Here is a 14,583-nt window from a genome sequence, read left to right as displayed (position 1 = left end):
ATGATTCCACAAGTCCACTACAAGTTACTGCCCACTGGGCAAAAACCGGTTGAATCAATGTTGTTTCCACATCATTTCAAGCAAAAATGTCAATGTGATGACATTGAATCAATGTGGAAAACTGATCAACGTAAGGGAATTTATTCTTTTTTTCACCCAACTTTTAACCAAAATCCAATGTGATGGTGAATTTGTTTGTTGATTTCACATTGAACTCACATTAGTTGACAACTCAACCGAATGTAAGCAAAAAATAGACTGAACTGACGTCTGTGCCCAGTAGTTATAGTCATCCTCATCGGGTGTGAGAGTTGTTCTTTGAACTAATAACAGAGCTGTACCATTATCATGGACCGAGATGGAAGGTCATCTTCCCCTCTAGGTGTGAGTAGCATGGCCTATGAGTTGCACATGCACAGTGAATAGTGTATGTACACTGGCCCCTCAGAGTGTGGTCCCTGTCTGGTCTTACCCCAGACATGATGAGGTTATCATGGCACCACTCCAAATATGAGCAGAATGTCTGAAAGGGATCCTCCTCCTTCATTCCTGCAGTCGTGTAAACGCACCATCACCATCACACGTCTAGACAGATAAGGTGTGTTTGTGTCTACTGGCAGACGATGGTTCTAATCTACTCACCTTTACCCACTGTAAAGACTCGCCGCTGCGATGGGTCAGAAGCACCAACTCACTCTAACTTGGGTGGTAAAAATGAGCTCTGAGAATACTGCTTAGATTGGAAGTCGATGACGTGCTTTCCTTCTGTATGAAGTGTTTTGAGCACTTGAAAGAGCAAAATATCTGGTTCATTGTCGTAATTCATTCATTATCTCGGGAAATAAATGTATGATGAGAATTTGTAGAGGCTGAAGGTAAACAATCAGACTTAAGTGCGAGGGAGGACTGGCATGCTGTCATATCTCTCTTGCACGTGTCTCAATAATGAACTATCATGTTCATTCCTTCATCAAAAATCACTAAGTATCATACCCTATCACTTATAATTACACATCTGCTGTATTAATTATTCTTCACGCAAAGGGATTCGGAGTGAATGAGTAATTTCCAAGAGTGTGCAAAGCTGACATCAAGGCAAAGGGTGGATTTTTTGAAGAATCTAATATTTATAAATATATATAATACGTTTTGATTTGTTTAACACTTTTTTGGTTACTACATGACTAAAAGGGTACTTGCATAGTTTTGATGTCTTCACTATTGTTCTACAATGTAGAAAATATTTTTTTTTTTATAAAAGAAAAACCTGTAATGAGTAGGTGTGTCCAAACTTTTGACTGGTACTGTAAGTGGGGAGAAAGTGTTCGTGTGAGAGAGGGAGAGGGGAGGGGGGGGGGGTGTCTGGGGCAAGACATAACATTATGGGACACTGAAACGCTTTGATAAGCACTTTAGTAAAAGTAACCTAATTGAATTTCACTAATCACCTTCAGATTAGGCGATGTCCAAGCGCTGCATTATAGTATTTTACAAAAAGTCAGTCCTACTCTGACTGCTCTTCACGGACAGCGATAGTCATCCAAGGTTCGCTCAATCTGTTCTCAATCGCGTCATTTCTACAGTGGTCGATAATACGCGCATCTCTTTACCTTGACTCAAGACCGTCAATGCCGACAGCTACTCAGATTCAGTTAAATTGTTTTGTAAAAATTTGTCTGCAAAAAAATGAACACTTTTTCCTTCAAGATGCACGTTCTCGTCGGCGTCTCGCAGATTTTGGCAACTCTTATGTTCCACTTGGCACCTACTCAGGTAAAGATGTATGGCTGTTTTATAGCCTGTCACTATCAAGGGACAATAGCGAACATGTGTTGTGTAAATGGTCAATACATTTTGTCATGTTGTGGTGATATCATTCGGCTTTAGTTCTTGATAGACAATGGTTCAGCCTCCTTGAAAACCTCTGTACTCAGAAACAAATAATGATAGGCTATATATATATATATTCCTATTAGTTTTTATATATGGCAAGTAACACCTTAATAATGTTGTACTTTATTGTATGCAATGTTCCAAACTGGACTCTCTGTAAAAGGTGAGTTCATAACTGCTTCACATGTCTGTATCTCCAATTTCTTCTCTGGCCCCAAAATGTGACTCCCATTACAACTTCACGTGAAAAAGTAATTAGAGTCACATTTAGAGCTATTCTTTTCTAGTACTGTAACTCACTTTTTGTCACCACGCCTAACTTTTACAACATTAGGGAGATAGTAAAATAGAATTAATCCTCTCCTAGCATATACTGACCCTCTAATACTGAAGTGGCATCAAGGTAAATAATGGATCATTCTCAGGGTATTACAGTAGTTAGTCTACAAACGCACTAGCAACACATTCAACAGACACTGAGTGGTGACCACCTGCATTGGGCTGTTGAGGTTTTCTGGGAAATGTAGTTTCAAGTTTATACCGACGTTATAGTTTATACGGGGATACTTTGTGCTGTTTATCGTGACAGCGTGTTGCTAATTAGTCATGCGAGCAGATGCGAGCAGATATTTACAGCAGCAGAAGTCACAGAAACAGACATCCATCTGCAGCTGCTGGCTAGCCCACCTGGGACGGAGCAGATATGTCAACAACAACAAAAAGATGGATGATATTTACATTTTCTGAACGCTACAGTCTGAAAGCGAGAACAGCTCACAATTTGGTGCAATATCTTTGTGGACAGGGCGCACCAAATAATGCAGTTAAAGATGAGTTAATGTTGCAGCTGGGAATGTAAGACACAATGAGTGTGTTGGGGATCGATAGTGAAAGCAAATCATGATATTGTCGGTGGAGGGAGCTGGGATCAGAGGAGAGATAGAGACCCGTCGATCACACGGTGGAATAGGAGGACGTCCTAAGTAAGAGGGTAAAAATACAAAAAAATGTGTTCTTTATTACATGTAAAGTATAACTCTCATACACAATGAAAGCACTATGGTGTTGCAGGCAGGGAGAGATGGAGGAACGTGGGTTGGTCCTCAGGGACATAACGGTCTCATTACGCAGGTGCTTCCTTTTCCTGTAGCAACGCCTGACCCTTATTGAGACTGGGGATGTATCTCAACAATCAAAAGTGGCATCCTCTCCTCCTCTCCTTGTGGAACAGCAGGACTGGTGATACTTTCAGCTGACCAGTGTTTTCAGATCAGTACAGATAAACGAGAAGAGATGTTGAACCCACATTATTGTGATGCACTCAGCAGGGTGTGCAGTGTCATTGTCACACTACTGCTCAAGCGAGGAACTGTACCACTGTAGCCTCCATGTATGTGAAGTGTATACGATGGTCCAAAATAGGGGAGGGTTGTCAATATTTTTGTTTTTGTTTGGGGAGGGTTGTGTGTTTTTTTTATTGGGCACGGGAGGGTAGTGCGTTTTTCCCCTGGTTTAACATGTTATATTTTGCAGTTTTACTATATAATTTCTTCCATCCTAGCCTAAGTTCCTAATCTGCTTACATGCACCGCCCCAATATCATGGTGTTTTGGTACTTACCTTATGCACAACGCTTTTCTGACTCGAACTTTTACTATACCACATGTCAATATAGTCTACCAGTCTAACTGTTTATCCTGGCCTCTATCCACCATTCATAGTGACAATAGTGGTAGGTGGAGGCCAGGTGCATCATTGCTCATGAAAGAACAGTGAAGACATGAGACACGCAGCTCAACTGATCTTGTTTAGGGACAATACAATTATCCTAGCAGCCTACAACCCCACAATGCAATGAATAATTGCATTATTGTTTTCAAGTGAGTACACAATTCTACTCTAGGCTGCAGTGAAAATGTATTTAGAAAAAAAGCGCAATAGCCCTGTGATTTGAATGTTTCATTCCATTTGGATCAGTGGGTGGGTCTACTCTCAACAGTTTATATGATCTAGAAAGGCACAATAGCTGGCCAGCCTGGCTGTATTTAAAAAAAATCTTCTGATACTGAGATACGCTGTCTGTTGCAGATCATCATATGCTTCTGACAGGCCCAGTTATTCAGGAAAGCTTCAAGCCCCCTCTGCCTCCTCTCCAATCCGAGCAGCTATACCTCAAGCACCTAGAACCTAACACTTCATTATAGCCTAACTATTTATCATTTCACTTTTTAAACACAACCAGTCACAATGTTTTCGTCTGCTTAGGCTACATCAAATGTATCCTGTAGACATGCGCACATTCATCCAAAACATAATTCCAGCATCCTCAGAATGGCTTGACATCCAGTTTTAATGCGAGTAAAGTCGTACCATATAAAATAATCATGACAGCTGTGATGGAAACAGGAGGTTTCGGTACAATAATATGAATGCCAACAGATCATTTGATCGCTAGACATGGTGGGATCTTTTTGCGTCGATAAAAGCTATTATGCGAGAAATGGAGGTTGGAAAACGCCTTTATGTGAACATATCGATATCACAACTAGAGGTTGTCGATTCATTGGAATGGACGATTTTTTTTATATATATATATATATATATTTAGACCTTTTATTTAACTAGGCAAGTCAGTTAAGAACACATTCTTATTTTCAATGACGGCCTATGAACTGTGGGTTAACTGCCTTGTTCAGGGGCAGAACAACAGATTTTCACCTTGTCAACTGAGGGGTTGCAATCTTGCAACCGCACAGTTAACTAGTCCAACGCTCTAACCATTGCACTCCACGAGTAGCCTGCCTGTTACGCGAATGTAGTAGAAGCCAAGGTAAATTGCTAGCTAGCATTAAACATATCTTATAAAAAACAATCAATCATAATCACTAGTTATAACTACTGATCCAATTTAGCAGGCAATATTAACCAGGTGAAATTGTGTCATTTATCTTGCGTACATTGCACCCAGAGTCAGGGTATATGCAACAGTTTGGGCTGCCTGGCTCATTGCGAACTAATTTGCCAGAATTTTACGTAATTATGACATACATTGAAGGTTGTGCAATGTAACAAGAATATTTAGACTTAGGGATGCCACCCGTTAGATAAAATACCGAACGGTTCCGTATTTCACTGAAATAATAAACGTTTTGTTTTCGAAATGATAGTTACCGGATTCGATCATATTAATGACCAAAGGCTCATATGTATGTGTGTTATTATGTTATAATTAAGTCTGATTTGATAGAGCAGTCGGACTGAGCAGCAACAGGCCCGTAATCATTCATTCAAACAGCACTTTCGTGTTTTGCCAGCAGCTCTTCGCAAGCACAGCGATGTTTTTGACTTCAAGCCTATCAGCCTAATGGCTGGTGTAACCAATGAGAAATGGCTAGCTAGTTAGCTGGGTGTGCGCTAATACTGTTTCAAACGTCACGCGCTTTTAGATTTGGAGTAGTTATTCCCCTTGCGCTGCAAGGGCCGCTGCTTTTGTGAAGCGATGGGTAACGATGCTTCGAGTGTGGCTGATGTCTATGTGTTTCTGGTTCGAGCCCAGGTAGGGGCGAGGAGAGGGACGGAAGCTATACTGTTACACTGGCAATACTATAGTGCCTGTCAGAACATCCAATAGTCAAAGGTATATGAAATACAAATGGTATAGAAAAAAATTGTCCTATAAATACTATATTAACTACAACCTAAAACCTCTTACCTTGGACATTGAAGTCTCATGTTAAAAGGAACCACCAACTTTCATATGTTCTGAGCAAGGAACTTAAACGGTAGCTTTTTTACATGGCACATATTACTTTCTTCTCCAACACTTTGTTTTTGCATTATTTAAACCAAATTGAACATGTTTCATTATTTATTTGAGGCTAAATTGATTTTATTGATGTTTTACATTAAGTTCAAATACGTGTTAATTCAGTATTTTTGTAATTGTCATTATTACAAATAAAAATAAATGTAAAAAATAGTCTGATTAATCGGTATCGGCTTTTTTGGTCGAAAAATCATAATCGGTAGACCTCTAATCACAACCAACATATTGAATTAAACTTGGAGTCACGCGTGATGACATGGTGAGTGTTCCTCCCACTTTGGAAACCATGCATTTTATTCAGCTACAGATGAAATACATTATGATGAACTTCACGGGGTGGTGAAAGTGCAAGGTGATGAGCTTGATGCTCCTTTCAATAAATATTGAGGGTCTTATTCTGGTGACCAGATGATCAAGGCATGGATGCTATTTGACAAATAAAAATAATATCACACCTTTGTCCATAATAATCTGATCATGTAGTAAACTAAACCTGCACTGTATCTGCAAGCTGTTAGCTAGAGCACACGTGCCAATACCAGAGTGGGCACATTTGCTATACATATGCAACATTTTTAGTGACAAAACCATCAGTAGGCCTTGAGTTGAAAATGAGATGGAAACCCATTGAAACTTGTATTTTTTATTTGGTGCATGGAAATGTAACCTTAAAAGTATTGTTTTTTTGTACACTACGTATTTACACACAGACTTTTATCCGCAACAAGTCAATTTGATGGAAACACAACTCTGAGGGGAAAATGTGCATCGTGTTTTTATGCAGATTTTAGAATATTTGCATGAAAATCTGTCGCAATTTTAATGGAAACCTGGCTATAGACATCCTATAGCAGGGGTGTCAAACCTATTTTTCCTGTGGGTCACATTTGGTCGAGGTCCGGAGGGCTGCACTGAAAATTGGTTATATTTCCTTGCAGTCAAAATGTGCAAAATTATTTAGTCTATCCAGTGTTTTCTTCATTTTAGATTATCCCTGACTGTCTAGTGATTATTAGCGAGCTGGACTGTCAAGAATAAAAGTCCATTATTTATTTATTTATTTAACCATTATTTAACCAGGTAGGCAAGTTGAGAACAAGTTCTCATTTACAATTGCGACCTGGCCAACATAAAGCAAAGCAGTTCGACACATACAACGACACAGAGTTACACATGGAGTAAAACAAATATACAGTCAATAATACAGTATAAACAAGTCTATATACGATGTGAGTAAATGAGGTGAGATAAGGGAGGTAAAGGCAAAAAAGGCTATGGTGGCAAAGTAAATACAATATAGCAAGTAAAACACTGGAATGGTAAATTTGCAATGGAAGAATGTGCAAAGTAGAAATAAAAATAATGGGGTGCAAAGGAGCAAAATAAATTAATTAATTAAATACAGTAGGGAAAGAGGTAGTTGTTTGGGCTAAATTATAGGTGGGACATGTACAGGTGCAGTAATCCGTGAGCTGCTCTGACAGTTGGTGCTTAAAGCTAGTGAGGGAGATAAGTGTTTCCAGTTTCAGAGATTTTTGTAGTTCGTTCCAGTCATTGGCAGCAGAGAACTGGAAGGAGAGGCGGCCAAAGAAATAATTGGTTTTGGGGGTGACTAGAGAGATATACCTGCTGGAGCGTGTGCTACAGGTGGGAGATGCTATGGTGACCAGCGAGCTGAGATAAGGGGGGACTTTACCTAGCAGGGTCTTGTAGATTACATGGAGCCAGTGGGTTTGGCGACGAGTATGAAGCGAGGGCCAGCCAACGAGAGCGTACAGGTCGCAATGGTGGGTAGTATATGGGGCTTTGGTGACAAAACGGATTGCACTGTGATAGACTGCATCCAATTTGTTGAGTAGGGTATTGGAGGCTATTTTGTAAATGACATCGCCAAAGTCGAGGATTGGTAGGATGGTCAGTTTTACAAGGGTATGTTTGGCAGCATGAGTGAAGGATGCTTTGTTATTATCATTTCTACACAGTTTCGATTTGCTTTTAGTCATTTTAAAGTATATTGGGTTCACCCCTCCCCTCCCCCCAAAAATAGTTTTTGTTTCAGTTGTATTTTATTTTATAGCCTTTTTTTTTTTTTAAATACTCAAGCTACCCACCGGCTGATCAATCAATCCAATTTATTTATAAAGCCCTTCTTACATCAGCTGATGTCACAAAGTGCTGTACAGAAACCCAGCTAAAACCCCAAACATCAAGCAATGCAGGTGTAGAAGCACGGTGGCTAGGAAAAACTCCCTAGAAAGGCCAAAACCTAGGAATAAACCTAGAGAGGAACCAGGCTCTGAGGGGTGGCCAGTCCTCTTCTGGCTGTGCCGGGTGGGGATTATAACAGAACATGTCCAAGATGTTTAAATGTTCATAGATGACCAGCATGGTCAAATAATAATAATCACAGTGGTTGCCGATCATTCAGAGTATCTCTACCAGTCCTGCTGTCTCTAGAGAGTTGAAAACAGCAGATCTGGGACAGGTAGCACGTCCAGTGAACAGGTCAGGGTTCCATAGCCGCAGGCAGAACAGTTGAAACTGGAGCAGCAGCACGGCCAGGTGGACTGGGGACAGCAAGGAGTCATCATGCCAGGTAGTCCTGAGGCATGGTCCTAGGGCTCAGGTCCTCCGAGAGAGAAAGAAAGAAAGAAAGAGAGAGAGAATTAGAGAGAGCATACTTAAATTCACACAGGACACCAGATAAGACAGGAGAAATACTCCAGATATAACAGACTGGCCCTAGTCTCCGACACATAAACAGCTGCAGCATAAATACTGGAGGCTGAGACAGGAGGGGTCAGGAGACACTGTAAAGGCAACATGCAACAATTTCAAAGATTTTACAGTTCGTAGAAGGAAATCAGTCAATTGAAATAAATTAATTTCACATGACTAGGCAGGGGCGCAGCCATGGGTGGGCAAAGGCCCACTCATTTGGGAGCCAGGTCCACCCACTGGTGGGCCAGGCCCAGCCAACCTGAATGAGTTTTTCCCCCACAAAAGGAATTTATTACAGACAGAAATACTCCTCAGCATCCTCCCTCCACAGACGATCCTGCAGGTGAAGAAGCTGGATGTGGAGGTTCTGGGCTGGCGTGGTTACACATACTCTGTGGTTGTGCAGTCGGTTGGATGTACTGCCAAATTCTATAAAAACCTTGTTAGAGGCGGCTTATGGTAGAGAAATGAACATGGATTTATCTGGAAACGGCTCTGTTGGACATTCCTGCAGTCAGCATGCCAATTGCATACTCCCTCAAAACTTGAGACATCTGTGGCATTATGTTGTGTGACAAAACTGCACAATTTAGAGTGGCCTTTTACTGTCCCCAGCATAAGGTGCACCTGTCTAAGGATCATGCTGTTTAATCAGCTTCTTGATATGCCACACCTGTCAGGTGGATGGATTATCTTGGTAAAGGAGAAATGCTCACTAACAGGGATGTAAGCACATTTGTGCAAAACATTTGAGAGAAATAATATGTTTGTGTGTATGGAACATTTCTGGGATATTTTATTTCAGCTCTTGAAAAATGGGACCCACACTTTACATGTTGCATTTAAATTTTTGTTCAGTATATGTATGACACATATAAAATCAAGAATTAAATCAATCCAAACTGTGCAGCAGCCATTTGATGAATGGGAAGAGACATCTGTTACTAAACCATGTAGGGAGGGATGTATTTTCTGTTTGTCGAGATTGACAAAGTCTACTTATTGTGGTGTTGAAAACGCAAAACGTGATATTGAAGAGCCCAAAGTCAGTATGCTCTGTTTATTGGTTGTGTGGTGCATTGGCACAGAAACCATTTGGTGTAAAATGTGTAGCATATATTTTATACAATTGTAAATATGGCATCGAAATGTTAAAAATCTGATTTCCCCCTAACTAATCATCGTCTGCATCCGGCTCTGATCGCATTGTCACGAAACAGGCAGGGAGAGTGAGCTCGTTAGTGGTGGTTGGCAAACCCTTAAACTTCTGGCCCGTAGCCCTTACGTGGCATCGACTGTGCCACAAAAGCATGCTGAAGTGGCAAAGTCGAAATCCACGTTTATAAACACAGGGTCACTACAGTTATGGTTATTTGTGGTCGTAAAAATGATTCTGAGTTCATTCTATGCTGCTGAGAGCAGTTCTCCCTCTCTGTCACACTTAGCGACCGTTCTCTCTGCACAGTGTTTTGGGAAACGCATGTTACATCACTCGTAGACCGGGGACTTTCCACTCTTCTACCTAAATCACTACAAAACCTGAACACCGCCTCCGTCTCACTTCGGGGGGTTGTGTGTGATAAAATAACCCGCTGAAACCCGTAGAGAGAAACTAACTCTTAGTGTCAACAGGATACATGTAATGGAGGTCAGTTAAAAAGGAGCTAATGGTGAGATTTATTAGAGCCATTGAAACCAGCCCAGATGGGACCACTGGATCCAGAGATACAAACTGACATTTATAAAATACAACTTATGAGAGAGAGAGAGAGAGAGAGATGAGATGAGAAAAGAGCGAGAGAGAAAGGACAGGAAGAAATCGACTGAGGAGGAGGAGAGAGAGGGAAAGAGAGACCACGTGAGGTCAAGGATGGCTAGCAGACTACTGTGAGAACTCCAAAACTGTCTCTCTCCCATTGTCTCTGTGAGCTGCCTGTTCACTGTCTGGGCTTGTATTTGTGTTTGTTTGTGTTCATAGTTCCTGACCAGAGACATGTCTCTCACTGTGTCCAAACAAAGACTTACAGTAGAGACATCCTGGGATGCCTTTTTGTACTTGTGCTTTAGTGGTCAGTGGGAAGAGACTAATGGTCATGTATCGTTGGCTAAGGTTGGTTATGCGGCGTCACTATGGCGACAGTGATGGATGGCTGCAGTTTTGCCACATCACCGCTCCTTGTTGCTGCTCAGCAGCACTGTAACATCGAGGAAAACGTGTCTCCTATAGACAGACATTCTCATCGCATGGCCAAAGGTCTGTTGAAACCATGGCTTCCTTCCATCAACCCGGCTGACGCAAAGCAACGTGAGCTTGTGTCAGCAAGACTATCCTTTCCATGGCTTCAAGTTCACAAAACAGCTTGATGATTAACATAATGTAACAGTTTATTAAAACAGCATGGGGCATCATTCTGCATTGGAACTTTGGGTTTATCCAAACCATGGCTTCACCGGAACTGTCAACTCTCATTGGAACTCAAAAAACCCCAGAGTGGGTGAAATCAGTAAGTGAAAATAAGGAGAGAAAATCTTTGGTCCTGAGGAGAAAGATCTCTCTCTCTCTCTCTCTCTCTCTCTCTCTCTCTCTTACTGGAGATGATCCTGCTATCCTACAGTATCCCACTGCACTGCTTTAGTCTGGATATAAGTCTATGGTCTGGAGTCTGAGGCCCTGTAAGATTACTATGTCTGCCCCCTCTGCCTTGGTTGAGCTGAAAATAGGCTGTAACAGAACTCTTGCTTGCTCACAGCTGTAGCATTCTCTTTCTACCACAAGAGTACGCTCATCAGCTGCCCAATAAATATGTTCAGAGTCGAAGTTTCTGTGACTGACTGAGTCAATTTCCCCCTTCTTTTTATTCCAGACTTCTCACTCCCCAGTGGAACCACACTCTAGAGGTAAGTGCCTCTCTTGTTCCTTAAGTTAAGTAACTGTCTTATTAACATTTCTTAGAGACAGTGAAGACATTGGTCCGCTGTCAATCAACCTGGGTCTGAGTGATAGTTCATTGGTCAACTCTTGTTGCAGTGATGCTGTTCCGGGAGGTTTTGGGGCGGAGTTTGTGTCATTCGATGGAGCGATTGGTGGAGGTGGAGCAGGAGTACCCTGGAGGGGTGGAATATATTTTTAGCCCTGCCTGCGTGCCCCTGTGGCGATGCGCTGGTTGCTGTGGAGACGAGAACCTGGAGTGTCACCCCACTCTCACACGTAACGTCACCATGCAGGTGGGGGTCACTTTGTGTCAGGAGGCCACATATTGCCTTGGGCTACCCTCTTCCAACCTTAAAGAGATATATGTTCCGGTAAAACACCCAATGTCAGTCCACATCTTTGAGCGCATGGACACCTCAATGCATGTGTTTGTGTTTTCCTCTGTGTGTTTGTATGTGTGTCAGTTGATGAGGATAACTCCGACTGAGAGGACAGGACAGTATGTGGAGCTGACGTTTGTGGAGCATCAGACCTGTGAGTGCAGGTAATAAAGCCTAATATCATCTGGCATGTAATGCTATCTAAGTAATTCAAAATATGAACAGCCCTTTCACCCAGGCACATTCTCTTAAAAACTGGGTTGTAAAATTCCCTGGGAACGAAACGGAAGCAATCAGGCCAAAACGGGAAGGGACTACCCTGACCGTATTGAATAAGAAATGCTTGTTTTCATTTTCCGTTGACAAATGTTTTGCTATGGCGCGCACTGATGAATATGAATGACCCTGATGAGACTCATAACACCAGTCCTCTTGTTTTTAGACACAGGAAGATGCATTTGAATGAGAGGTGAGTAAATGAATGATTGCTTCTATGGTCACAGGCACTTTATTTTACAGTACAGTAATAGTGAAATGGTAATCACATAGTAACTACCTAGGAATTACATGTTTGTTTCTGTAGATTTGTTAACTCAAGCCCCACTCCTTTCCCTCCTTTTCAGCAGTCCCAGAGTCAGGATCCATCCCAGGAGGAGGAAGCACAGGAAAAGATCCAAAGACTGTGGCAAGTAAGTGTCACTAGACTGCCCTCAGCTGGTGATGGGAAGTCTTACACACACACACACACACACAGAGATACACACCAGAGAGAGACAGGGAGAAAGAAGAGAGAGAGGACAGAGAGAGAAACGTAATTGCCTACCCATGATACTGACACTCACACCGCGGTGGTGGGTTCGAGGGTGGGAGCTGAACTACGCAGCGACCCAGACCTCCTACTGTCGAAGACAACACACACTCCCATTCATATAAATGTATATATATATTTTGTTGTTGATGTTGTAATGTACATCATCTGTAATGTACGTATTGTACATGTTGAGAGAGAGAGAGAGAGAGAGAGAGAGAGAGAGAGAGAGAGAGAGAGAGAGAGAGAGAGAGAGAGAGAGAGAGAGAGAGAGAGAGAGAGAGAGAGAGAGAGAGAGAGAGAGAGAGAGAGAGAGAGAGAGAGAGAGAGAGAGGGAGGGAGTGAGAGAAGAGGAACAGAGAAGTGCTTTTGACAGTGTGAGCATAGCATCAGATGATGGAGCATTTACTCTGCCTGTTTCTTTGCAGGTGTCAGCACCCACACAGTTAGTAGGATACTTGGATCCCGTCCTTCCAGTCCGCTGTCCAATCACCACTCAGCTGTGGAATGAAGACAGCATAGGGCGTACCACACACCTACTTGTTTACCCCCCAGATACACAAATGCCTAAACTCATTGTCCATGAAAATACACTAACCCCAAACTGCAATTTATACCAGAGTAATAACAACCTTAGTTTTCTGATACTGGATACCCAATATCAGCCTTGAGAATACTTTTACGCAGATGATTTCCCACTGTAATAGCAGATACAGTAGCTCCACCTCATGGACATAGAGGAGATGGACAGAGGGGTGGCAGGACAGGAGATAACCAATCGCCAAGGGACAAAGGGACTAAGCCGCACCTTACAGGCAGTGTTCTTGAAAAGCAGTAGGCCAATACATGGATTTAGCTTCAATCGAGTATGGAACAACAACGAAGGAGGCTGAAACAGATGCAGAATGGGTGTGGACTGAACTCGGGAGTGAACAGACACCTTCACAGTATACCTCTCTCCATGATGATCGCATTGCAGTAGAGAATGGTCTGAACTGAAGTGCATGATCAAAGGGAGGGATGGACATAGTGTAGGTTATATCAAGACCTGTAATGTTTATATCTCTTAACTTTCATCAAACAGAGAATAATAACACATCCACATGGATTCCACTGTATTATATATGAAAATGAAATATATTCAAATGTAAATAAGTTTATAGCGATCACTGTATCAGAAACGGCATCTGGGAATTACATTTGGAGTTGTTCATGTTAGAATTACATCTTTGTCTTGGGAGTGTGCTGTGTTCATTTACTGAGTGTCATGATGTGTCTGACTGACTCTCTTGAAAAGGAGTAAATATAAGATTTTCCTCAGGTGGGTCGTTTCGATTGTGTGTGTGTGTCCTGATGCCACCCCTTGAAAACTAGTATGTCATGTAACAGCACACTATGGTCTCACATCACGGATTCCCCATACAGGCGAAATGCCAGGATTCCACTCGTTACCACAAACATAAAGTCAAAATTAGCTATATCGTGAAAATTCATGAAAACAAAAATGTGCTTTATGGTCAGGGTTAGTCCTAAGGTTAGGGTTAGGCATAAGGTTAGCAGTGCGGTTGGGTTTATGGTTACATTTCTAACAAATTGTAGAAATGGGTGTTTATAACTAAACCAAGACAGACCACAGCCTGTCGTTTCAAACGGAAACAAATTAGACATAGTGAGAAGAACAAACAAGGATGTGGCCAGAGCCGAGCACAAGCTAGTGAGATGATATTGGCTCGTTCTAGAACATATCTGCATATTTCCGTTAGGGGACGCCTCCTTTGTAAATTCTCCTTTGCACTCCTTTTAAACAACACAATTTGTATTATAAACGTTTTTTTTTTTAAATAAAGGCTAAATAAAGTCTACTAAACTTAGTCCACTCTGTTCATAACATAACATAACTGTATTGGGATCAAATGTTTCATCGATGAGAACATTTGCGGAAGGTCGGCCAAAATCCATCTCGTTCCATCTTCTCCCACTGCCAGCCAGAGGGCTTCCTCTCACTACCGTATTTGGAAAGGCC

At 41.8% G+C, this 14,583-nt stretch overlaps 1 protein-coding gene across 3 annotated transcripts; it reads left to right on the top strand.

Annotated features, from left to right (window-relative positions):
* The first annotated feature begins 1,370 nt into the window (after positions 1–1,370).
* Positions 1,371–14,397, top strand: LOC118398429 (vascular endothelial growth factor A-like). 3 transcript variants are annotated; one of them, XM_052470748.1, is made up of 7 exons: positions 1,371–1,773; positions 11,305–11,338; positions 11,469–11,665; positions 11,837–11,916; positions 12,195–12,221; positions 12,379–12,441; positions 12,989–14,397. In XM_052470748.1, exons 1-7 carry the CDS (start codon positions 1,687–1,689, stop codon positions 13,008–13,010), a joined length of 510 nt encoding a protein of 169 aa, XP_052326708.1. In that variant the 5' UTR covers positions 1,371–1,686; the 3' UTR covers positions 13,011–14,397. The 3 variants fall into 3 exon arrangements, with proteins under 3 accessions (XP_052326708.1, XP_035649647.1, XP_035649648.1); XM_035793754.2 differs by having other exon boundaries at positions 12,376–12,441; XM_035793755.2 differs by lacking the exon at positions 1,371–1,773 and adding an exon at positions 3,718–10,944 and having other exon boundaries at positions 12,376–12,441.
* Positions 14,398–14,583: the final 186 nt, after the last annotated feature.

Source organism: Oncorhynchus keta, chromosome 19 (assembly GCF_023373465.1).
Source record: "Oncorhynchus keta strain PuntledgeMale-10-30-2019 chromosome 19, Oket_V2, whole genome shotgun sequence".
Taxonomy (NCBI): domain Eukaryota; kingdom Metazoa; phylum Chordata; class Actinopteri; order Salmoniformes; family Salmonidae; genus Oncorhynchus; species Oncorhynchus keta.
Note: the sequence above shows the minus strand (reverse complement) of the source record. Positions and strands in the feature narration are given on the sequence as shown.

Excerpts from the sequence above, each read along its gene's own strand:
- LOC118398429 (XM_035793754.2), top strand. The coding sequence starts at position 1,687 with ATGAACACTTTTTCCTTCAAGATGCACGTTCTCGTCGGCGTCTCGCAG. Across the intron at positions 11,666-11,836 it reads CACGTAACGTCACCATGCAG|TTGATGAGGATAACTCCGAC; the intron begins GTGGGGGTCACT and ends TATGTGTGTCAG. Across the intron at positions 12,442-12,988 it reads AGATCCAAAGACTGTGGCAA|GTGTCAGCACCCACACAGTT; the intron begins GTAAGTGTCACT and ends GTTTCTTTGCAG.